The 26,727-nt window shown below is 38.8% G+C and overlaps 1 protein-coding gene across 4 annotated transcripts in view; it reads left to right on the top strand.

The window, feature by feature from the left end:
• The window catches only part of DOCK9 (dedicator of cytokinesis 9), a 278,961-nt gene extending 252,489 nt beyond the window's left edge, over positions 1–26,472 (top strand). For all 4 annotated transcript variants that reach the window (XM_074989534.1, XM_074989526.1, XM_074989505.1 and 1 more), the window contains exons 46-53: positions 1,725–1,847; positions 5,289–5,402; positions 6,908–7,054; positions 12,318–12,528; positions 13,044–13,234; positions 19,140–19,240; positions 19,447–19,585; positions 25,242–26,472. In XM_074989534.1, coding sequence (XP_074845635.1) covers positions 1,725–1,847; positions 5,289–5,402; positions 6,908–7,054; positions 12,318–12,528; positions 13,044–13,234; positions 19,140–19,240; positions 19,447–19,585; positions 25,242–25,364 — 1,149 coding nt within the window. In that variant the 3' untranslated portion in view covers positions 25,365–26,472. The remainder of the gene's footprint in view (positions 1–1,724; positions 1,848–5,288; positions 5,403–6,907; positions 7,055–12,317; positions 12,529–13,043; positions 13,235–19,139; positions 19,241–19,446; positions 19,586–25,241) is intronic.
• The last annotated feature ends 255 nt before the right edge of the window (positions 26,473–26,727 follow it).

Below are 26,727 nucleotides of genomic sequence, written 5' to 3'. Positions count from 1 at the left end.
TGACTGGTCCCAGACAAGAGAATTTACCATATAAGTGAGGTGTAGGGCTTCTGCTTGCAGAAAGCCCTGTGATCAGCACCAGCTTGCAGCCTCCAGTCCCAGCCCAGGCTGCCATGGAGCCAAAGGGAGCTCTGTCTCTCAGACCCGTGCATCCTTCCAGCCCCTGCTGCCATGGGACAGGTAGAAGGTCCTAGCTCCCAGCCACCCGCACTGCCATGGGATTGGTGGGGGCTCCTGCCCTGCCACCCCTGCTGCTGAGGGACTGTGGGGGCTCTGGCTTCTCGCCCTGTGGGGGCTCCTGCACCAGCCACTACTCTCATCTAGCAATATCTGTGGTCATGCCAGACCACAGATTTGCTGGATGAGAAAGTACCAGATATCAGAGGTGCAACCTGTATATCACATTCAAGTTCACTTGATGTGTATTAATAAGTACATACTTTTGAGTACCTATTACAGTACTGTAATGCAGATAACTACTGAAAATATAATTAATTGGGTAGTCCTTGTGGACACTAAACAATAAGGCTACATCTACATTAGTACACTACATCGAAGTAGCCTATTTCAAAGTAAGAACATCGAAATAGGCTACTTGGACGCGTATCATCTACATGTCCTCTGAGGCTGGTGCCGTTGATGTTCAGCGTCAAAGTAGCAACGGGGAATGTCGAAAGGAGCCACCCCAGAAGGAAATACGGAGCATCCACACACACAAGCGCTCTCCATTGAAATAAGGGGCCAGAAAAGCCTGCAGATGGGGTCACAGGCTGGACTAGCTCTTCTGGGGCAAGAGCAAGCCACTCCCTTAAAGCGCACCTCCCAGACATACTCAGCCTGCACAGCACGAGGTCCACAGAGCCGACAACCGGTTGCAGACCCTGTGCACACAGCATGGACTCCCAGCTACAGCAGCAGCAGTAGCCAGAAGCCCTGGGCCAAGGGCTGCTGCACACGGCAACCATAGAGCCCTGCAGGGGCTGGACAGAGCGTCTCTCAACCCCTCAGCTGATGGCTGCCATGGAGGACCCCGCTATTTCGATGTAGCAGGAGGCAGATCATCTACACATGCCCTACTTCGATGTTGAACGTTGAAATAGGGCACTGTTCCCATCTCCGGATAGGAATAGCGATTTCGACGTCTAACCACCTACAGTTGATTTCAACGTCGAAATAGCGCACGGCGTGTGTAGACATGACGCATGCTATTTCAACGTTGTGCCAGCTACTTTGAAATAGCCAGCTAGTGTTGTATCCATTTAGCTGTTTATAAAATAATGTTTTTTCACAAACAGAACTTTTGCTTTATAAATATGGCTTCTGAAATGTGATTTATAAAATGTATTAGTTTGACCTGCATGTAAACATACACAGAACAAAGGCTCTATGAGGCAAGCATGTTTTTTGCTAGTTGTACTTCCATGGAGCAATCCATTGGGCATAGTGTACTTGGACTTCTAAGTTCTCTAAAACAAAATGCTATATAAAGTAAATGCAAAGTGTATGTATTTGCATCCAAAACTGTGTTTGTGTTTTTGTTAAATTGTGTTGGATTTTTCTAAACCAACACTCTGTCTGAAAACACTGTGACTTTATGTATTTTTTTATTTGGGAGTTGTTGTTTTCCCCTCCACCCCAACAAACTGTCTCTTTCCTTGCGAAGTTCTGTAATGTAAACATTACAAAACAGTGCAAAGTAACTAAACTGTACTTTTTAACTTTAGGATGTGCTTATGGAACTGTTAGAGCAATGTGCAGATGGACTCTGGAAGGCTGAACGATATGAACTGATTGCTGACATCTACAAACTTATCATTCCCATTTATGAAAAACGGAGGGATTTTGAGGTATTTGATAGGCTTCTGTTTTTTAAAATTTGTGAAAACAATCTAGTCTTTTGAATCTAACAGTATGCTCTATCAACTTCTCTGAATAACGCACTATCAGTACAATTTTAATTGAAATATTTGTTCAAATTTAAATGAAGTTTAAAGTTTGGTCTTTCACTTTCACAGGTCCTGCTTCATTTACAACTTGAAGAACTGAATACTTTTGTATTTGCCTTTCATTATTGGAATTTATACTGTGCTTACTATTAAAATCAATGTGCAAAAACAGATTTCTTTTATGAAAATCTGTCTTATATACAGGGGAAGCAAGACCCTACATGTGTGTACATATATTGAAAATCTAGTGTAATGAGGTTATTTTCAGCATTGTTTTCCAACTGGAAAACTAGTGTGAAATACAAGTCAGGTCCAAAGAGGTTTTGAACATCTTTAACAACCGTTCAAGTTAGTTGGAGTTGCACATATTTAGCACTTTTTAGCATTTAGTATTGTTGCTCTCAAGATTGTTTTTCATGAGCTTTATTCAGTATGCATTTGATATTATGTTGCTGTAATGTAAAATCGTATTGAAAATGCAATATTGATAACACTGAGGGATGAACTGTATTTATTTTGTGTGACCTTTGGTAAGTCAGTGTGGGCCAGATCAGAGCCCCAGTTCCACAGTAATACAGAGCTGTTATAGGGGGTTATGTGCCTACACAGCCCCCTCACTCCTTCTGTCAGCAGATGGGCAGGAAAATGAGTGATTTCGGCTTTTGGGTTTTGTTTTGTTTTGTTTTGTTTTGTTTTTTAAAAAGAAAGAAAAGAAAGAAAAGCTCCAGTGACATTCCTGGCAATTATGGGCTAGTATGCCTAACTTCAGTACCAACAAAACTGGGCCGAAACTAAAGCACAGTATTATCAGACACATGGCAAAACACCATATGCTGGGGAAGACTCAGCATGATTTTTGTTTTATAGAAATGAAGCTTCACCAATCTATTAGAATTCTTTGAAGGTGTCAAAAAACGTGGGCAAAGTGTAATTTCAGAAAGCATTTAACAAGACCCTCACCAAAAGCTCTTACAAAAATTAAACTGTTCTCAAATAACAGGTAAAGTCCTCCATGGCTCAGAATCTGTTTAAAAGATAGGAAACAGAGTAGAAATAAATGGTAGCTTTCATAATGGAGAGGTGCAAAATAGTGGAGTCCCTTAAGGATCTCTACCAGGACCTTTGCTGTTCCACATATCCGTCAGTGATTTGGAAAGTAGTCAACACTGAGGTGGCAAAATTTGCAGACACTGTAGTATTTGCAGATACTAAATTATTCAAGATTAAATTCAAAGCTGACAGCAAGGAATTAAGAGATCTCCTAAAAATGGGTGACTGGACAACAAAATGGCAGATAAAATTCAAGGTTGATAAGTGCACAGTAATCCCCATTAGCAAAAATAGCTCCAACTATGTAGGCAAAATGGTGGGATCTAAATTACCTATTACCTGTTAAGAAAGACTCACTGTGGATACTTCTGTTGTCAAGTATCAGAGGGGTAGCCGTGTTAGTCTGGATCTGTAGCAGCAACGAAGGGTCCTGTGGCACCTTATAGACTAACAGAAAAGTTTAGAGCATGAGCTTTCGTGAGTTAACTCACTTCTTCAGATGCAACAAGTGAGTTAACTCACGAAAGCTCATGCTCTAAACTTTTCTGTTAGTCTATAAGGTGCCACAGGACCCTTCGTTGCTGCTGTGGATACTTCTGACATCTGCTCAGTGTGCAGTGGCATTCAGAAAAGCTAACTATGTTAAGAGCTATTAGGAAAGTAGGGTGACCTTATCTCCCTGTCCCAAATATGGGGGTTATGTGCCTGCACAGCCCCCTCATTCCTTCTGTACCTTCTGTCAGCAAATGGGCAGGAAAATGAGCTGCCCATGCTCCCTCTGCTTCTCTGATGCTCAGTGAAGTGAGGTCGGGGGAGGGGGTGGCCCATATACGGGACAGTGAGTCCCTTTTAAAAAATAAGTTGGGATGCCTTTTTGGCATCCCAAATACGGGATCATCCTGCCCGATACGAGACCAATGGTCACCCTCTAGGAAAGGGACAAATATCAAACAGCTTCCATCTGCAGAGGGTTTAAAAACACTTGTTCATCTTAGAAGAGAAATCATTAATGGAGCATGTGGTAAAGGTCTATAAAATCATGAATGAGGTGGAAAAAGTGAACAAGGAAATTTCATTTATCCCTTCATATAATGCACAATGGGTCACTGAATGAAATTAATATGCAATGTGTTTTAAACTAAAATAATGTACTACTTTACAGAATGGACAGTCAACACCTGGAACTCTTGCCAGGGGATGTGAAGGCCCAAAAGAGTAACTGGGCTCAAAAAAGAACTGAGCAACCTCATGGGTGATCAGTGGCCTTTAGCCAAGATGATCATGGCAACAACTCCATGTTCTGGGGTTATATCTGTACTGCAGTTAAAAACCTGTGACTGGTCCATGCTACCTGACTCAGGTGAAGAGGCTTGGGCTTAAGAATCTGTTACTTGCAGTACAGATTGGGATAAACAAACTTTTTACATCTGGTCCCCCTTTTTGTCCCTGCAATTAGCGGGGCTCCCCACCCTGTCTAATTTAATCATATTGGGATTAAAAAAAACAAACACCTCTTGGTATGTGTAAGAAAATAAGTATGTAAAATGTAAAAAGTTTATAAATAGGTATATAAATGTAAATAAACATACATGAAAACGGTGACATATGTCAGCATTTTGATGAGCTGAATGAGCCAGAGACCCAGCAGATCCTGCTGTACCTCCTCCATATGAAATTTCATGCCCCTGACCCCTGAGGGGACCCACCTTCCACTTTGGACACCCCTGTGTAGATGTTCAGGTTAGGACTAGAGCCCAGACTCTGGGATTCTGAAAAAGTGGGAGGATCCCAGAGTCCAAACATCTACACCAAAATTAAACAGCTCCTTAGCCCAAGTCCACTAGCATGGGCCAGCTGTGTGTGTTTTTTAGTGCAGTGCATCTTCTGGGTGTCCCTGAGCTGTAGACAGCCAGAAGCTGGGGCTGGATGACTCGATAATTTCTCTGTTCTTTTCATTCCATTTGGAGCATCTGGCACTGGCCATTGTTGGAGGACAGGGTACTGAGCTTCTCTCTCAGGAGAGGAGCATAGAAGAAGTAAGATGATATTCCCTCTCTGCTTTTTCTTTTAGTGAGGACTAGAAGGACTATAACAGTCTAGTCCTTAGTGTCTTAACTTCATTGCTTGTAACATCCTAATTCATGGTACTGTGGTTTGGTGTTAATACATTTCTCTTAGGAGGTTGATGTGAGTAACTGCAAGAGCTTTTTCTACTTAACATGCTTTTATGTTTAAAATAAATAGGAACAATTGCTAAGTACTGCCTTTCCAAAATTGTGTGGTGTTTTTTAGAGACTAGCTCATCTATACGACACACTTCATCGGGCATACAGCAAAGTAACAGAAGTTATGCATACAGGCAAGAGACTACTTGGCACTTATTTCAGAGTAGCATTCTTTGGACAGGTGAGCATTGTTTAACATCACTTTTTCAACTGTAAAATACAGTCAAAATCTATTAACTTTGGCTTCATACAGTATCCTGATTAACAGTCTTGCTTTGATTTCTATATTGATTCTGTAGAATAAAAAGCATGATAGATATTTCTGACAGAAATTATTAAACATCTTAAATAATACTGTCTGGTTTAATGTATTTGTCATATCCAGTGTAATTCCTCCTTATTTTCCTCAGTAAAACTTTTTTCTTTTTCTTTCTCTTTGTTACTATCTTAAGGCCGCGGTAAGTTCTCTGTAATGATAATTCTTAGCAGTTTTTTGATCAACACCTTTCGGGCTGAAGTGTGGTTTGCAAGTTTGCCTTTCAGATCTGTGTGTTCTAGCTGTCATTCCAAAAATAACATTCAGTGCCATTTACAGAGACAAATCACCTGTTTCCTATACATCAGCACTGCATGACTCAAAAATCAAGTCATGGCTGACTGTACATTTGAAAGCTGCACATCCTATAATATAGCTACATTGTATTTGTACCAGAATATTCCACAGTAGTCAAATACTGTGTACATTTTTGTGTGTGTGTGTGTCTTAGTTAACTACCCTGAGCAATATAACCTTCAATTTATTCTATTGTTGTCTTTATAACTTTATAGCAATACCAGTTTACAGACAGTGAAAGAGATGTGGAGGTAATTACAGTAGCTGCTTACAAAGCAAACAATGCAGTAAAAATTACTGCATTTCAGCTTAGTTTGATGTGGATATTGTCAGTGTAGCCTGTGTTTGTACATGGAATGTTTTTGGTTTTTTTTCACTATTTTGTTGGTTCCATCTTTTGATGGAACTATTTTTTTCTGATTTAAAACCTCAACTCAGACTTGGCGTCTTGCTTTAAAGTAATCACCTGTTTCACCTTCCATGCATATCTATATTTGATTCAAACAAGGTTTCAAAACACATAGTTTAACTGGTGCAAACACACAATTATTTATGTTCAATATAATATAAAGATTTTTAAATGAGAAAGGAGATGTGGTTTTATTTTTATTTATTGTACTGTACAATCAACCCCAAAAATTTTTTTTCAATCTTTAATAAGTTGTTACTGAAGCATGCAGTAGGAAGTCAAATAATTCCTTTTGGCAAGGTAATACCTCTTTTGGCAAGTGAAACAGGGTTGAAAACAATTCACTTTTGAAGAACATGAAAAATAAGTTTTGATCCCAAAACTTTTATTTTTAGCACATCCTATAATTAGAGCAATCCTTTATAAGTTTGTAATGCTGTGTGATTCCATTATCTATGCACTCATTCTATAGCAGATAATTCACTGTTTTTCTCATAGGTACATTTTAACTTGGATTTTATTTTGATAGTCTTTATATTTTTACTTCTGCTTGAATCATGACATTGAACATTTAAGTTTACCATGAAAAACATAAACCTCACTCTCTGTTGTAACAATTGCCTGTAATTCTTTAAGGATTCTAATTGCAGTTTGTTTCTTGCAGGGATTCTTTGAAGATGAAGATGGAAAGGAGTATATTTATAAAGAGCCTAAACTCACACCTCTTTCAGAGATTTCCCAGAGACTGCATAAGCTCTATGCTGACAAATTTGGATCAGAAAATGTCAGAATGATCCAGGATTCTGGCAAAGTAAGAATACTCTTATTTGTGAAGCAGAACACGTTTGTATCAAAATCTGTTTCACTTCATGAATCTCTAGAAAATCAAGACTCAGTTAAGTTTGAATCATCACTATCCTAGCCTCATTATGTGTGCAGACATGCTGCACATCTGAATAAAATGTTGTATGTAGAGAGGAAGGGTCATAATGGCTCTCAAAGAACGCCTTGATTTTGAATTTCCTGGCTTTTGTCCCTCATAGCAATGTAAAGTTTTTCCAACTTCTGCAGATTGGGAGGTAGAATTCAAATTGATTCTGTTGTAATAAAAGATACAGCCCACCCTTTTGTAAAAACCTTTTACAGGTTCTCAGACACTATAGTGATGGGGCAATGTTAGTACCTGGATAAAGGGGTGAGCAAATATAGGCTTCAGGCCAAATCCAGCCTGCCATGACCCTCCAGGCTGAGGTCAAAGGAGACTGTCCTGTGGCCCAACAGAGCACTGTCAGCCTACCTGTCTATCACAGTTCCAGTCAAGCCTTTCCTGCAAGTGTCATGGAAGCAGTGCTTAGATGTGCACAGCACACAATGATCCACCTCCTCTTTCCTCACAAGGGTAGCACAGCAACATGCTTGCCAACAGCAGCCTGCAGCTTTGAGCAGCATGGGACCAGGATGACATGCTGGCAGCATGCCCACCTGAGTGCTCCCCCTTCACCGCCTGTGCTGTCAGTCAGGAGCAAACTTTCCTGATACACATTTCCAGGCCAGAGCTTATTCCAAGAACCTACTCCTACACCCCAACCTCTGTCTCAGGTCACAACTGCCTCCTGGACCCAAACTCCCTTCAATACTGTCTCCCTCTGACTTTCCCAGCTCAGGTCAGAATCTCCTGCTGCACCCAAATTCCATCCCAAACACTGCCCCCCACTGCACCAAAGTGCCTGCCCAGAGCTCCCTCCTGCATTCAAATTCCCTCCCAGACTGCACACCCCCTGCATAAATATAGCAAACAAGTGTGGCAGTCTGTAATGACTTATCAAAATCTGGATGTGACCCCTCTTTCAAAAATTATTGCCCATCCCTGATGTAAATAGAAATGTCTGTGTCCAAAATCTGGAATGAAGTAGAGCTGCCACCTCCCTTCAGCAAGCCTAGCTGAGTATTTTTGGGATAAAAATAGGTAAGTTGCCCAGAAGTCTTTTTTCTGTGACTAGCCTCTCAAATTAGCCTTTTGACTGTTTTGTCACTCAGTTGGAAATATTCTCCCTTGTGGCTAAAGGTTCCCAAGATGTTTCACACAGCATAGAAGATTAAGCAGAACAGAGCTATAGCAATACTCATGTTGAAAAAGAGCCCTTCAGGCATAAAAGGCCATTCCAGGTCCCAACTCATTCCCCTCTACATCTAGTCCAGAACTCTTGACCCACAGTTAAGTTTCACCTACCACCAAACTCCAGAAACAGCAGCATTTCCCTTCTAAATCACCACTTCTTGACTCTGCTGCTTCTCTCCGTCTTACAACACGGTCACAAGATTCATTCAATACTCAGCCTAACAAGGCAGCAGTGAGGCAGAAGCTGTTCCCACTCACACTGGAATCTTAATTAGAATAAAAATTCAAACAGGACCAAACTTCACAGACCTGTACTGTACCCTCACCTTTTCACAACTTTTCCAGTATATTGAAAAAAATGTGCTTTAAACCTCTTATGAATAATTAAAATGGGTGTGTTTAAGGAGAATAGACTGTACTCGATCCCTTTCATAACTATGTATGATTCTCTGGTTTTATCATCATCATGAGGTCTAATCAGAGTTTTCAGGGAAGTGTCTTTCTTCCTGTCTTTGTCTCATACACAGCAAGCAGGCAGCTCCCCATAAATTCCAGGGAAGTGGTTTGAAAAAACACTGCAGTTTTCTCCAAAAAAAATCCAACAGCTTGCCCAAGTGGGGAAGGGCACTGGACTGGAACCATAGGAGACTTGAGTTGTAGTTTCAGTTCTGCCATTGGCCTAGCACGTGTCCATGGGCCCATCTCTTCACTTTTCTGTGCCTCATTTTTCATATATAAAATTGAAATGTTGCACTCGACAAAGGAGCAAAATATCATTGAGTTTTGTACTTTAAAAGCCCTGTATAATATTGCATTCCTGTACAGGCCTCTTCCTTTGAGAAAAAACAACTATACTATGATACAAAAATTAACCATCAGAAGTATCTGGGGTTTATACCATCATCATCATAGTATTGGAGTGCCGCACCGATACGATTGAGTGTATCAAAACAATTCAACTGTGAGCTATCAAAGTGTGGTAGTTATTTTACAGAAGGCAAGTTGAGGCACAAATGCATAGAAAGGCATCTGCAAAGTCACACAGGCAGTCTGACTGACATGCCCACTGACAGGTGAGGCAGAAGAGGGGCAATTGCCCTTGGGTCCAGCATTTCAAAGTGGCTTGGAGCTCCAGCTGTGACACTACTTTGGTAGCAGCCAGACCTCCAGGCCCCTTTGAAGTGCTGTGGCAGTGTTGCTCCATCACTCCACACAGCCAGCACCACAGAGGGCTGACTGCCCTTGATCTTGCCCCTTATGGGGAATGGAGCCAGGCCCCCACCCACCTTGCCCCCAAGGCCCAGGGTGGCTGTTGGCCCCGCTGGTAGCAGAAGCAGTAAGTTAAACTTATGTTTCCCAAGTCCAAACCCAGGACCTTAATCACAGAGTGTAACCCTGACCCCATTAGAATGAAAGACAAAACTCCCGATGTTTTTGATGTCAGAGTTTCACACAGTGCATTTGTAGGAATGTTTGTACTGGTATTAATACTTCCAGTGCTTTACCAAGTTCATCTGTAACGTTCTGAAGACATTTCCAGGATGTTTTGTTTTAATTTAAAACTATCTACATGACAGAATCACAGAACAGGAGACTGGAAGGGACCTCGAAAGGCCAAGGCCAGTCCGCTGCCCTCGCAGCAGGACCAAGCACTGTCAAGACCATCCCCAATAGCTCTCAATCTAACCTGCTCTTGAATATCTCCAGTGATGGAGATTCCACAACATCCCTAGGCAATTTATTCCAGTATTTAACCACCCTGACAGTTAGGAACTTTTTCCTAATGTCCAACCTAAACCTCTCTTGCTCCAGTTTAAGCCCATTGCTCCTTGTCTTATCCTCAGAGACCAAGAACAATTTTTCTCCTTCCTCCTTGTAACCTCCTTTTAGGTACTTGAAAACTGCTATTGTGTTCCCTTTAAGTCTTCTCTTTTCTAAACTAAACAAGATCAGTTCTTTCTGTCTTCCCTCATAGTTCATGTTCTCTAGATCTTTAATCATTTTTGTTGCTCTTCTCTGGACCTTCTCCAGTTTCTCTACATTTTTCTTGAAATGTGGGACCCAGAACTGGACACAGTACTCCAATTGAGGCCCAATGAGTGCTGAGTAGAGAGGAAGAATGACTTCCTGCACCTTGCTCTGAACAATCCTGTTGATGGATCCCAGACTCATATTTGCTTTTTTTTTTCCAACAGCATCACACTGTTGACTCATATTTAACTTGTAGTCCACTATGGCCCCTAAATCCTTTTCTGCCTTACTCCTATCTAGACAGTTGTTTCCTATTTTGTATGAATGAAGCTGATTGTTTCTTAAGTGGACTACTTTGCATATGTCCTTATTAAACTTCATCCTGTTTACCTCAGACCATTTCTGCAGTTTGTCCAGATCAATGTGAATACTAACCATATCCTCCAAAGCAGTTGCAACCCCTCCCAGCTTGGTATCACCCGCAAACTTAATAAGCATACTCTCTATGCCAATATCTAAATCATTGATGAAGATGTTGAATAGAACTGGTTATGCCCTTCCAACATGACTGTGAGCCGTTAACGACTACTCTCTGAGAAGGGTTATCCAGCCAGTTATGCACCCACCTTATAGTAGCTCCATCTAAGTTGTATTTGCCTAGTTAATTGATAAAATGATCTTGCGAGACCGTATCAAATGCTCTAGCAAATCTAGGTATACCACATCCACTGCCTCTCCCTTACCCACAAGATTTGTTATCCTGTAAAAGAAAGCTATCAGATTGGTCTGGCATGATTTGTTCTTCACAGATCCATGCTAGCTGTTAACTATTACCTTATTTTCTTCCAGATGTTTGCAGATGAATTCCTTAATTACTTGCTCTATTATATTTCTCAGCACAGAAGTTAAACTGAGTGGTCTGTAGTTTCCCTGAGTAGTTTTTTCCCTTTTCATAAATGGGCACTATATTTGCCATTTTCCTGCCTTCTGAAAACTCTCCCAACTCGCAGGACTCTTCAAAGATGATAGCTAAAGGTTCTGATACCACCTCTATCAGCTCCTTGAGTATTCTAGGATGTATTTCATCAGGCCCTGGTGACCTGAAGACATCTAATTTTTCTAAGTCATTTTTAACTTATTCTTTTTTTTTATTTTATCCTGTAAACCTACTACCTTCCCACTAGCATTCATCATGGTGGGCATTTCTGCATCAGACTTCTTGGTGAAGACCGAAGCAAAGTCATTGAGCACCGCTGCCCTTTCCAAGCTTCTTTATATTGTTTCTGCACAGTGAGGAGGGAGTGGACTTACTCTGTGCTTGGTCTTCCTCTTGCTTCAAATATATTTATAGAATGTGTTCTTGTTACCCTTTATGTTCCTAGCTTGTTTGAGCTCGTTTTGTGGCTTTTGCCTTTCTGATCTGGCTCCTGCATACACCTACTGTTTACTTATATTCATCCTTTGTAATTTTGTAACCCTAATGATCCTTTGGTCTTTTTATTTGATTTTGATACTATTGGATATGAGGTGGTTTGCTATAAAGACCATTTTTAACTAGCAATAATAAAGCAATAATAATGTTGGACTTTCAGGTTATCCATAGAGTCTCAGAGACCTCAATATTTGTTTCCTCATTTTTGAGTGAAAACTTAATCTTCTGTAGCATCTTAATTAAATTTAATCTAATGGCTATATTGACACTGCCCTGGCTGTTGGGTGTGTGTCTTATCTGTAGTTTTGTACTCTAAAAATGTAGAAAATTGTGAAACTACACAAATGTGATAACGTTCCACTATAGTTATCCGTAACATTTAAGTTAAAAAGGTTGGGTACTTCAGTTTTGAAATTTGATTGAATTCGGCGTTTCACATGTGGTTTTACTTGCAAAATCAGAGCCAATTTTTTTAAAAACTATACAGTTTAAAATAAAATACATCAACTTCAAATAATTGTAATTTAAATATTTTTACATTTTTTTCTAAAGGTGAATCCCAGAGATTTGGACTCAAAATATGCATATATACAAGTTACACATGTAGTGCCGTATTTTGAAGAGAAGGAATTGCAAGAGAGAAAAACAGAATTTGAAAGAACTCACAATATTCGTCGTTTTATGTTTGAAATGCCTTTTACTCAATCTGGTAAAAGACAAGGAGGAGTGCCAGAACAGTGTAAACGACGAACTATTTTGACAGGTATGGAATGATGGATTTGTCTTTTTAAAGAGAATTGCTTGCACAGCACTACTATGAATCAAGTCCTTGATAGTCTTTACTTGCCAAATATTTTAATCTTTTATCATTACTATAAAATGTACATCTAATGAATGCAGACTTTAAAAAAAAATCATATTAGTACATCTGTCCTGGGGGATTTCAGTAGTATCAAAATCAGACCAATCTAAGCACTTCTGAAAAACCTAACCTGAAATGTTTTAAAGAACATACTGAACTTTTTAATACTATTAACAAACAATACTGAAGGCTGGTATAATGGGAATACATAATAGTGTTTTTCAGCTTTACTTTGTGAATTTAAAAGCAATTTTGTTTACCATGTAACAAAGGATTGATATATGGTCATAGCAATAAAAAACATTACAAGCATAATAAACCTTTTTGAAGAAATGTGTAAAACTCCACCAACATGTAAACTGTTTTAAATTAATTCATAAGAGAAACTGGTTACTTAGTCTTTGTTCTTTTCCTAGCTATACATTGTTTCCCTTATGTGAAAAAGCGTATTCCTGTAATGTATCAGCACTACACAGATCTAAACCCAATTGAAGTAGCCATTGATGAAATGAGTAAAAAGGTTGCAGAGCTCAAGCAGCTTTGTTCTTCAACTGAAGTAGATATGATCAAATTGCAGCTAAAGCTACAGGGAAGTGTCAGTGTTCAGGTAAGATGCACCAGATATCATATGTTCCTTTCCCTGGCAAAGTATGACACATGAGCTTTCAACATTTTTATCTTTATAAAGTGCCTCTGTTTTATGAGAAATTACTGAATGTTTCATATAAGAAATTATATGTACTGTTCATTGTTCTAGATTATTTTTTCATAACATACAGCTTTTGACAATTAAACAAAGCCCTTAAAGCTGTTTGGCTGATTTGTTCAGACCATTTTTAGCTCCATTTGGTTCCAGAGTGAGAGTGAAACAGGAATAAAACATTAGCTTTTCAAGTAACAGGGGTGAATGAATTCATTTTACTTACTTTCAAATCCACTTGTATGTTGGGTTCAAATAGTCGGTTCAACCTTAATTCTTATTGGGTTTGAGTTCCAGAGAGATGCTTTTTTTTTTTTTTTTGGAAAAGGGAGTGGGCAAGAGTGAAATTTGGAGCAAATAATGTGTATAAAGTTAAACATTGAACATGGATGGAAAGAACATTTATAAGAGGAAACAAATGTGTTTCCATGTGAGATGTGATTGGGGGAGCTGGTAGAAAACAGTATAGGTTGGTTAGCACTTTGCAAGCATACTATTATGTAACGTAAGACCTCAGCCTCATTTAGTGAACACAATAGAGGGACGGAAGGGCAGAATTAAGATTGCTTTGACAGCCATACATCTGGACCTTTCTGACTTTTGAGTGCTTGTCTTAATGACCTAAATGAGTTGCTTTTAACATAGCGTTTGTGCGTGTTACATGCACATATTCTGTATCAGAACCACTAATTTGTGTCATCATAGCTTTTGAGTGACAGACAATCTCTAAAACAGGTTTTCCTTCGCTATTAAACCTTTTCATTTCTTTGTTTTAATTGTGACATTTTCAAAATTGTGATAGACTATACAACAGTGTTAAAAAGATGCTACCAATGAGCATACAACACATACAAGATGCCACCAGTAACAGAGAGTAAGCTGTGCTAGTCTATACACTATCAAAACGAAAAGCAGTCAAGTAGCACTTTAAAGACTAGCAAAATAGTTTATTAGGTGAGCTTTTGTGGGACAGACCCACTTCTTCAGACCATAGCCAGACCAGAACAGACTCAATATTTAAGACACAGAGAACCAAAAACAGTAAGCAAGGAGGACAAATCAGAAAAGATAATCAAGGTGAGCAAATCAGAGAGTGGAGGGGTGCGGGGGAAGATCAAGAATTAGATTGAGCCAAGTATGCAGACGAGCCCCTATAGTGACTCAGAAAGTTCCCATCACGATTTAAACCATGTGTTAATGTGCCGAATTTGAATATAAAAGTCAGCTCGTCCACTTCTCTCTCTAAAATGGTGCGATAATGTCTCTTCAGTAACACACATACCATGAGGTCATTGACAGAATGCCCCATTCCATTAAAATGTTGACTAACTGGTTTGTGGATCTGGAGTGTTTTGATGTCTGTTTTGTGCCCATTGACCCTTTGTCTAAGGGAGTTAGAAGTTTGTCCAATATACAAGGCATCTGGGCATTGTTGGCACATGATGGCATATATGATGTTAGTAGAGGAGCATGAGAAAGTGCCCATGATTCTGTGAGTAACCTGGTTAGGTCCAGTGATGGTATTTCCAGGGAAGATATGTGGACAAAGCTGGCAGTGGGCTTTGTTGCAGGGAAAGGTTCCAGGACTGGTGTTCCTGGGGTACAGGCTGTGGCTGTTAGTAAGGATCCTCATGAGGTTGGGAGGTTGTCTGTAGGAGAGAACAGGCATGTCACCCAGGGCCTTCTGGAGTGTAGCATCCTGATTAAGAATAGGTTGTAGGTCTTTAATAATTCGTTGCAGTGGTCTGAGTTGGGGGCTGTAGGTGATGACCAGTGGTGTTCTGTTCTTGGCTTTTTTGGGCTGATCTTGGAGTACCTGGTCTCTGGGTATGCGTCTGGCCCTGTCGATTTGTTTTTTTACTTCTCCTGGTGGGTAATTCAGGTTTATGAATATTTAGTAAAGTTCTTGTAGTTTTTGTTCTCTGTCAGTTGGATCAGAGCAAATGCGATTGTATCTAAGAGCTTGACTGTAAACAATGGATCTAGTCACGTGTGCAGGATGGAAACTAGAAGGGTGTAGATAAGTATAGCGATCAGTAGGTTTTTGGTACAGTGTGGTACTGATCAGGTCATCCTTGATTAGTACTGTAGTGCCCAGGAAATGTATCTCTTGCATGTTGTAATTGAGGCATAAGTTGATGGTGGGGTGTAGATTGTTAAAGTCTCTGTGGAATTCTTCTAGAGCCTCTGTACCATGGGTCCAAATCATAAAGATGTCATCAATGTATCTTAAGTAGAGGAGTGGTAATAGGGGACGAGAGCTGAGGAATCGTTGTTCCAGGTCAGCCATAAATATATTAGCATATTGTGGGGCCATGCCACCAGAAGCAATAATAATCTGATGCCTTCAGACAGCCTTTCTGGATTGCGGGACACTTACTGCTAGCTTTCCTCTCTACTGTTGACACAGGAAAGTACCTAAGGATGTTATTAGCAAGGGTCTCAAAAGTTAACTAACACATTTTTATTTAAAAATATTAAATTGGTGATTTACTGACTGTGACCATCTGTTTCTAGAAGGTGAGCGATGATGATAATGCTTCTTTCAAACATTAAGATAGAAAAAGTAGCTATGTTCTCATATTTTAAAATATGTAAAGGTGACTCCCTCAACAATTGTATCGTACAGAGACAATAATTACATATAGTACAGTTCATTTAATTATGCATTCACTATGTTTTGCAAAATCAAGTGGTTATAGCAATAGAATGAATAGCAGAAGAAATTTGAATTATTGGGAATGTTCAATAGGAGACACATCTAATCAAAGAAATTAAAAACAGAATACAATTGTCTTGTAATAGCTGTTGTGTGGTTTGTGTGAAATGAGTTATCCACATAGCAAGAAACTGTTGGGCCTTCCCCATAAGAATTTAGTGCAGGTTGAATGTCTCTAATCCAGAACACTCTCATCTGTCAAACTCCGTAATCCAGCATGATTTTAATTAGCCAGACGACCCCTTATCATGGGTATGGCCAAGTTTCCCATGGGCCCATAAAGTTTGTTTACAGCCACCAGTACTGGCTCTGTGTTCTGTGCTGTTATTTAACTGTAATTTACCCCTAAACGTCTTCTAAGAGCCCAGTAAGCGGTGAATGTGTTGGTGATGTGCTTGGAAATATTGACCTTCCGTCATCCAGCACATTCTCATGTACAGCAGCTATCAGGTGCAGAGGTGTTGAACGATAGAGGTTTAATCTGTAGTTAATACAAAGGGACCCCTTCTCAAAAATTTCCCTAACAGCAGCCAACAATTGAACACCTGGAAGGGATCACTGTTAGAGAGCAGTTTTGATCCCAAGGCAATGACAAAAGCCCTCCTTCAAAAAAATATAAAAATATAAATATAAAAATATAAAATTAAATATTAAAGTCAGAAAAGAAGACAAAACTAAGAATCCTGATCTTTTCAGAATGTTAGCTCCTCTAAAGAAAAGGAACTCTCAGGTTTGGACCATGAAGATAACCTCAAGCCAGAGAAGCAGGGGAGAGTCTTTTTCTCACAGATGTATTTGAGTAGTAACAAAGAGAGAGCCATGCTAGTCTACATACTATCAAAACAAAAAAGCAGTCAAGTAGCACTTTAAAGACTAACACAATAATTTATTTGGTGGTGAGCTTTCGTGGGACAAACCCACTTCAGATCATAGCCATACCAGAACAGAGTCAATATTTAAGGCACAGAGAACCAAAAACAGTAATCAAGGAGGACAAATAAGAAAAAAAATGATCATCACCTTGCTCACCTCATTTTTTTTCTGATTTGTCCTCCTTGATTACTGTTTATGGTTCTCTGTGCCTTAAATATTGACTCTGTTCTGATATGGCTATGGTCTGAAGAAGTGGGTCTGTCCTATGAAAGCTCACCACCTAATAAATTATCGTGTTAGTCTTTTTAAAGTGCTACTTGACTGCTTTTTTTGTTTAGATGTATTTGAAGTGTTGGAGAAAAAGGTGGTGGATACTGTTATTTACCCAAAAAGGAAAGGAGACACAAACTAAGTCCAAAAGCAGGCATCTTCATCCACAAACAAGACAGAATTTTCCCTCTGCTTATACCGTTCTTTGAAGAATTCTTTAGGGTAGGATATGTGCTCCCAAAGATTAGTACATCTGTGGGTAAGACTGTGAAAGTTCTTGTAGAAGTTGAGTTCTTTCCTAAAGCTGTGCAACTGAACCACCATGAAAAATTATTTTAAAGCTTTGTTGTTAATACTGGGAACCCTTCTGGCAATACTTTTTGCAAGGGAAATGTCATAAGCCACATTGTTGAAAACACGAGTTTCATTGTTAAAGAAACTAATCCCTGACTGTTGTTTGAGAATGGACATATCTTTAGATTCTGTGAGGCTAGCAGTGAGGGCTGTAGTCTCAGAATCTATAGCTAAACGCCAAGGCTATGTCTATACTGCAGGCTTCTGTCGGGAGACCAGAGCGCTCTCAGCAGAAGTTTGGTGTGTCAGGAGCATTCTGCCGACATTCCTGATTTCCTCATTTCACGAGGGCGAAGGGCTGTTTTGGCAGAGGGGGTTTTTCCCAACATTTGGCCCTGTGTGGATAGGTCAAATGTTGGGAAAGCCGCTCCCGGACACTGCCATTGGCAGGAGATGTGCAAATGCAGTGTGGAATTTGCATATCTTTTGTCGACAGTTCTTGGCAATCTAGACACACCTCCAACTCTGCGTAGAGAATAATTAAGCAAACTTTCTGTATCCAATAATTCTCTGGTAGACGCGTGAAGGAAAAGCGTGAAGAAGTAGTGGACAGTAAGACAAGCCAAAGAATTTGCTTCCTCTGTAATGACAAAATTTCCTTTCGTTCCTATTCAGAATGGTTTCTGAATCAGGAAGTGTTCAGCTGATATCCTAGATCATAGGTCATCCTCAGCGATGTTGTTTACATCCAGTTCAAGGTAACTAGGTATTAAAGAAGCAGACCTAAGATGTTGGGGAATAGACAATGGCTAGATGGCCAAGTGGGTTTATGCATGTGCTCTAATCCTCTTCCTACCTGCTTTCTTGATCCATTCATTCTACTGTCTGAACTAGTAAAGGAAATAAATATCGCCTTTGCCCAAACTAACCAAGAATGTGGTATTCATGCCTAGTGGAGCTGTAGCAGAGTTTACCAGACTCTCTCCTCAGTGCTGGTGATCTCCTATCCCAGGCCTTATTTCTTGACTTTCCAATCTGGACTACCTGAGCTAGACAGCTTAACTGTTGCTCTGGCATTTTTCATATTTTCAGTGAGGCTATGTGACTGGTCTCTGAGGGACCCTGGTGGCTCTATTCTCACTGACTGAATTCTTGCAGGTGAAGGGTCTATTCATTTTGAAAGCACTGTCAAGCATGCTGTCCTCAAGAAAAGATATTTATTACTGTATATCTATCTATATTACATTACCATCTGGAAGCACTAGCAGTATCTTGAACTATACAGATCTTCCTTAGAGGGTTTACAATATTAGGCTTATATTAAAAAGCCTTAGCAGGTGAGTGAAATGGAGTGAGTGAGAGTAATATAAGCATGTTTTTGCATAGACAGGCTGTATGCACAATTTTTGATAGTTTGTTTAATAATGGAGATAAATAAGCATATCACTGGCAGTAGTTTGAACTCACCATCTGCATAGCCATAGGTAAAGAAACCAAATTTTCTACTTTTGGTACCCTGTTGTACTTTGCTGCCACTCTTCGAATGCTCCCTCCAGGTTTGGATTCAGCACCTTGAAATGAGGAAATATGTTGCTGTGTTGTACCTATTGAATAAACAGAGGAGTTTTGTTTCCTATTTCTTTTTTCTTGTTTTAGGTTAATGCTGGTCCATTAGCATACGCGAGAGCCTTCTTAGATGACACAAATACCAAAAAGTATCCAGACAATAAAGTTAAATTACTGAAGGAAGTTTTCAGGTAACTGTCTGCATGTCCACTGTATACCTTTTTAAAGAGTAATGTGTTAAGCAGGTTTGATTTTGATCTTTTAGTTTAACATTGCTAGCACCCTTGCCATGCTAACAAAGTGTTCTAAAGCTAACAATTAGAATTTGACATTAATTAATTGTCTGGATTTTTCATATATGTTACGTTTTTCCTTTTCTATTTTTATGCAACTTCAGACAATTTGTTGAGGCTTGTGGTCATGCTTTGGGTATAAATGAACGACTTATAAAGGAAGATCAGTTAGAATATCAAGAAGAAATGAAGGCTAACTACAGAGAAATGGCAAAAGAACTTTCTGAAATAATGCATGAACAAGTATGTATATAACAACTTTCAAGATATAGGAAAAATATTCAGTGCTTTCAGTGCATCAGAACTCTTAGCTGTGTCATCACACTGTGGCTTTCTCTAATTTTGTCAATTTATCATATTTGTAACACATTTACTGCAAATTCAGTAATGTAACTTTTTAAAATTAATCCGTATTAACTAACAGATACAAAAAAACCCAAAAATTATTTTTTTCAGTTGATTTTTTTTTCCAGTACACAATTTTCTATAAGTGATCATTACCCTACATAAGAACAACAAGGAGTCCTGTGGCATTTTATAGATTAACCGATATTTTGGAGTATAAGCTTTCGTGGGCAAAGACCCACTTGATCAGATGCATGAGTGGGGAAGTGCTCTGATGAAGCGTGTCTTTGCCCATGAAAGCTTATGCTCCAAAATATCTGTTAATCTATAAGGTGCCACAGGACTTCTTATTGTTCTCAAAGCTACAGACTAACACAGCTACCTCTCTGATACTTGCCCTACATAAGGTTTACTGAAATAATCCCATTTTAATTGTCCTAGAGTAATTATTTAATAGAGGGAAAATGGCTTAAAACTTCACTGTATAATGCTGCAAGAAGAAAATTTTTGTTGACTTCAGCCAGAATTTCTTTAAATAAAATCTTTTTACTTATTTTTTTTTCTTTGAGGGAACCTAAGTATACATGGTGTAATTATACACACTACCAAAATATGAAATTTTCTTCTGAAATATTTATTCAACCAATACTGTATGTGGTAAATACTTTATGGAAGTGTCAACTCTGATTTTCTTATCTGTCTGTAAATCATTTTGTACTTGTTTCATTTTTTGATTGGCACCGTACAGTCTTGTTCACAAAGTCTTGTCTCCCTACAAAAGGTATTCTGGTCTGTAGAGTGAAGTCTAATTAGTAGTGTTCATTGAGTTCTCGTTCTTGCAGAGAAGTGAGATTTTTAATTACCTAGAATTGTTAGTTATCCGTTCTAGCATTAAAATTAATTTCTTAATTTTCTTTCATTAACTTCGTACCAAGGTCTGTTCAAAATGCAATTTTTGCTTCACCATAACAAATGCTACTTAAGACTCTATTCTCACATACATCTGCTCTATAGTATTCTTTCAAAGAAGAAAATGTACTACACACATGACTTGTACAGTGTTACACAGCATGATGTGGGAGTAGAGAACGCATTCCATCACAAATTACATATGTGCACACTCTGGCTGGGTCTGCACGGCGCAGCTTTCCCGGCAGGTCCATGCTAATGAGCAGCCTCGTAATTGCAAATGGCTGTTCATCAGCATGGTCCCCCGGCTCATTAGCATAGCCATGCAAGAGCTTGGTCTCAGCAGAGGGGAGTGCCGGCAGTAAAGAGTCTGTGTGGATATGCCCCTGTCGGCAAAAAGCCCCTCTGTCACCTGGCCCTTATGCCTGAATAATTTTTTCTCTTATTACTGCAATTTATTTCTGTAATCTCCAACTTCTTATATATATATAACTCCTTTATCTTATCCATAAAATGCTGCATCTCAGTCAACATTTGTCATTCTAGCCATATTTCCCAGCCCTGACTTCCTTTGAACTCCTCCACAGGATTCTTTTCTTTTACCACATCAGGTTCAAATATTTAGTCAAAATGTCTAATTTTTTTGGTCCACCAAACACAAACTAGTTTCTTCTACATCCACTTCCGATAAGAATCTGTCCTGTATAGTCTTCCTCCTCAGCACTGTTGTTCCCATTTTTTTTCTGCCTTTAGCTGTAAACTCTTCAAGAGGGCTCAGCTGTGAGGGTTTAGCACCCAGGAAACCAACCCCCAAATGAGACTAAAACCCAGAACAAATCTGTGTAAAAGTTTTGCACAGAAAAAACTCATGAGGACAGGTCAGTCCTCCTTATCAATGAAAGAGAGAGAGGTACTGTGATTGCTTTCATCTCTCCTCCCACCCCCTCCCACGACCCAGTTGTTTACCTGGGTTTGATAACAAACAAAAGTGTCTTTATTCATAGAGGCATAGATGGGACCTTGAGAGCTCAACAAGTCCAGTCCCCTGCCCTCATAACAGAACAAGGTACCATATAGAGCATCCCTGATAGATGTTTATCTAACCTAATCTGAAATATCTCCAGTGATGGAGATTCCACAACCCCCCTAGGCAATTTATTCCAGTGTTTACCACCTTGACCGTTAGGAAGTTTTCCCTAACGTCCAACCTAAACCTCCCTTGCTGCACTGTAAGCTCATTGCTTCTTGTCCAATCATCAGAAGTCAAGGAGAACTTTTCTCCTTCCTCATAACACCCCTTTAGGTTAACTTGAAAACTGCTATCATATCCCCATTTGTCTGCAGATTTTATAAGCGTACTGTCTATGCCATCACCTAAATCATTGATGAAGATAATGAACAGAACCAGTCTCAAAATTGATCCCGTGTGAAGTCCTGCTTTTTGTTCCCTTCCAGCATTACCATGAAATGTTAATAACCACTCTCTGAGAACGGTTATCCAGCCAGTTACGCACCCACCTTGTAACACCCCATCTAGGTTGTATTTCCCCAGTTGGTTGATGATAATGTCATGTAAGACCATATCAAATGCTGTCCTGCAATCTAGGTATACCCCATCTACCACTTATCCACAAGACTTGTCATCCTATCAAAGAAAGCTATTACATCGGTTTGACTCAGATTGTACTTTACAGATCCATGCTGGCTGTTACCTTTCATCTTATTATCTTCCAGATATTTGCAGATGAACGCCTTAATTATTTGCTTCATTATTTTTCCTGGCACAGAAGTTAAGCTGACTGGTCTAGCTTCCTGGGTTGTTTTTATTCCGTTTTTTATAGATGGGCACTATATTTGCCCTTTTCCAATCTTCTGGTAACTCTCCCATCTTCCTTGACTTTTCAAAGATGACAGCTAGCAGCTCAGATGTCTCCTCTATCAGCTCCTTTTTCTTAAATGTAAAAAGTAGGATTTTTAAGTGGCTGCAAATGAAAACAGGTCTAAGTAAGTTACTAAATTAAAATGTGTAGCTAGTTCTATTCCATTAAGAAAGAAGCTACATGCAAATTCTTACACTGAACAGCTGTTCTTATTTCAGGTAATAGCTTTAAATCAGAAGTGATCTATGTTCTACTTGGGTCTACAGCCCCTTTGAACTTCTTTATCCCCTCTTAGGGTATGCCCGGCAGTTTCAAAGGCCAGCTAAAGACAAAGGCTGTTTGTTTAAGTAGACTTTCCCCCTGGGCACGAATTCCTTGCTTTGTCTCTCTCATCCTCAGGGAAAATTACTAGGTCCAAGATGGATCCCAGTACCAGGTAGCATGGTCCCATTGTCTTTCTAGGATTAATCACAGTTTGGGCTTACAGGACTAACATAGTCATTCACAGGTTGTTGATTTCAGTCCTGAATCATTAAGTTCTTGAAGTATCCCTAATGGTTCTCATTAGCATATTTAGAACTATAAACAGATTCACACTTCAGATTTCTAACTTCACATACAAGAATATGTGCACAAAAATAGGATATCCTATGCAAATTCAGCAGTTTGTAACTGTAAAATTGGTATGCTACATTACCTGATTTGCATAAAGCATTTTGGAGTGTTGCATATTCATAAGCCAATTCTCATAAGGCATGGGAGGTCATACTTTCCATTCTTGTTATTGTAAAACTTGATATATAACATTATAAAGCTGCAGTAAATTACACTACCGTCATAATATGCCAATTTGTTGTTCTTATACAAGTATGATACATTAGAAATGTGCTAGTTCATTTATATATTACCTAAAAGTGAAGTGTCATTCTTAACATCTTAAATCAAATTTCAACATTTGAAGTTCCATATTGAAAAATGAAACTACAGCATAATAAAACTTAAATTTTCATTAAAATTATAATTCACAGACAACCTTTTGTCTGGAATGCCTTTTTATTTAGCAATGTAAATTTGATCTAACTGTACTGTATTTCTGTGCTTGAGAAATTCATTGAACATTTCATCAATTTATTTTTTTCTACAAGCACTGAAAAAGTTAATTAACATCAACTGCCCTAACTAATTAGTATAGTGACTAAATAGCTGGTTGCAAGGAACTTCAAATGCTGTATCAAGGCTTTTTTTTATATAAAAATGAATCTTAACAGACGTCTCTTTCTCCCCTATGCTGCTCACAAACATGATCAGATGGGATGGTAATGTTCTTCGTTTCCGATTTCCAGGTCTGTCTGGTTTTGTCGAATTCCATTAGTGCAGAGTGAACACTTTGTTTCATGGCACTAAACTGACCCCAGTTATGAACAGACTTTGGATCTTCCTCATCTTCTTCCCATGTCTGAAGTATATTGTGAAGTTAGAATGACAGTTTTCACTGTGTGTAAGATCCCTCAGGCGCCTGGTCTACACCAGGGATCCAAGTCTATCCCAGATATGCAAATCTAGCCATGCCATTAGCATAGCTAGAACTGAGGTATCAAGATCAACTTTGTTCCCTGGTGTACATCAGGGCTCTTCAGGCTTGCCTGGATATTGCTTTCTCCACGCGACAGCGTGGAGTACCAAGAGTCGACAGCCAAGCCCAGAGAGAGCGATTTTGCTGCATCTTCACCAACACAGCAAAATCAAACTCTGGCAGATTGATCACAGCGCGTTGATCTTGGGATAAGTATAGACATACCCTCAATCCATGGGCACCACTCTGAGAATCTGTCGATGCTTTATCAGATCGATGCTCCAGAGATTAATCTCTTGGGGATCACTTTAGCAGGTCAAACATGGACAAGCTAAATCGACCGCTGCTCACATTCCTGTGAACTCTGGTATTCCACCAGGTTGTGTGGAATAAGGGAAGTCAACAGAAGAGTTTCTCCTGTTGACCCACTGCAGTGGGGACACTGGCATAAGACAAACTAAGTCATATGGACTCTAGCCACACTATTCCCTAGACTGAAGCAGCATAATTTGGTTCACCTTTCCTCTCCTAGTGCAGACCTGCCTTAAGGAGCACACTGTTCTATGCTCCAGGTATGGGTGTAAAGAAGCCTTTTAGGAAAAAGGGAATCTAGTTTCAAACAGAGAATGGTGGAAGAGCAGTCCTAGTGGCAAATCGCACAGCAAGGGTTTTGAATGGTTGAAAAAGCTGTTGTATTAGCACTTTCATAATTATCATTTAAATTATCCATAAATACTGTGCCAACAGTCATGTAAAGTGTTCTGTGTTGGGGTGAAAAGTGAATGGTCTGCAAATGGACTTTCATTATGCCCATTGCCCTGTATGTCTTACGTTTTTCTTAACTAGCTGAGATTTGATGTTTCTTTCTCTCAGAAGTTATTGGCATTGTTAACTTGTGAAGGGGTGGTTGTTTGAATCTCATCCAGAAAGGAAACCATTTAATTAGGGAGGTGTATCTGATGTTGCAGTGATGTTTAGCATTCAGTGCAATATTAGAATTGGGTACCTGAGAACCTTGTTTACCGCCACAAGAGAGACTTGTATTCAGTTGAAGAGCTTTTGCAAAGTAGTCTCTGCAAATTGTACATTTTGAAAATAGCCCTCTGTTTTATTGAGCTTATTTATAAGTGATTTTATATACATGTGGTCAGGTTTTGGGTGACATTCTGTCTCTGTTTATTTTCCATTTAAGATTGTTCCTGTTGAAGAAAAGACCAGTGTTATGTCTAATTCTTTACACATTTTCAATGCCATAAGTGGAACTCCAACAAGCACAGCAGTTCATGGGATTCCAAGTTCTTCATCAGTTGCATGAGTGTTTTGTAAAGAAAAATAATTTTTCTTAGTATATGCATGGATTTGCTGTATTATTTGCAAACTCAGGATGATTTGAAAGCTAAATATTGGGCACACGCAAGCCATGTAAATTAGCACACTAAACCACTGAGCACACTAAAATTTGGGATGGATAGGAATAAATTATAGTGGTGGTAGACTTCTAAAATTAAATAGAAAGGTGCACATATATTTTTAAATTTTACTGGCAATATTAAAAGTTTTCATAATGTCTTTGAAGGGGTCTGTACTGAGAACTTTTATGATAGTTAATTTCTCCTTTTTCCTCAAAGTATTATTAAAATGAATGGCACATTACAAAAAGATGTGGTGAATGTAAATTTGCAGATATATAATATTCAAGTGTTCTTTCCATGGTTGGCACATACAGATTAATTCCAAGGTCAAGATCTATTTTGGGAATAGATAGAGACACTAATTTTTTGGATATAATGGAACTGACACTAGTAGTTTTTGTACCATTGGCAATTTGTTGTGCACTGTTTTATACCTTATTAGCATATTGAAAGTATATGAGCTTAAAGCTGATGGAGAAATTGAATACAACCAAAGGTCTGTATTAATGAACCACCAAGCACCAAGTTACACTAAAATATAAGTAGTGGTAAACTGATTTGTACATACGGTTTGTTAATACAGTCCGTAGATTCTGTACATAAATGTATTATGTTTCTAATCAATTTTTAAATAGTCATACCAGCTTTCAAGCCTTCTGCTTTAAGTTTGTGATATTTTTGTGCTCATTCCAACTTTATGTGGTATAAAGTTTATTCTTGTATATAAATAAGTGCAATATGAAGATGTATACAATCTTTACTATGTTAAGTTTATACACTGTTACAAAAAAAAAATTCCTTTTTGCCAAAGCAATGGACTATTACTAGGTGATCATATTCTGTTAAATGAGGGTGTTTAACGCTTTTACCATAACTACTGTTCTTTTAAGACATTAATTTAGTAATTTTATATTTGGGGAAATAAAGGTTTTAAATTTTATTTATCTGGAAACACTGTACTGCTGTAATTAAACATGCTGTACTACATCTGTATTAAAACAGAAACTAGCCAATTTCTCTATAATGTGTTCTGGGTTTTATTATTTTAGAGTTTATCCATTAAGGAGCAAGACTCAAAAATTCACTCATACAAAATCAGATTATTTCAGTTCAAGTATGACAGATGAATACAGTATGGAAGTTCTGTGCATTATTTTTCCACAGTGAAGTTATGACCTGTGGTATACTCCTGCAGCATCGTTATTGTTAGTTTATTACCTCCATATAAATTCTGCTAACTGAAAGTGTTCTTTCATAAACTCACAC

The sequence above is a fragment of the Carettochelys insculpta genome, chromosome 1, assembly GCF_033958435.1.
Source record: "Carettochelys insculpta isolate YL-2023 chromosome 1, ASM3395843v1, whole genome shotgun sequence".
Classification (NCBI taxonomy): domain Eukaryota; kingdom Metazoa; phylum Chordata; order Testudines; family Carettochelyidae; genus Carettochelys; species Carettochelys insculpta.
The sequence above is the reverse complement of the archived record's forward strand: the minus strand, read 5'-3'. Positions and strand labels throughout refer to the sequence as shown.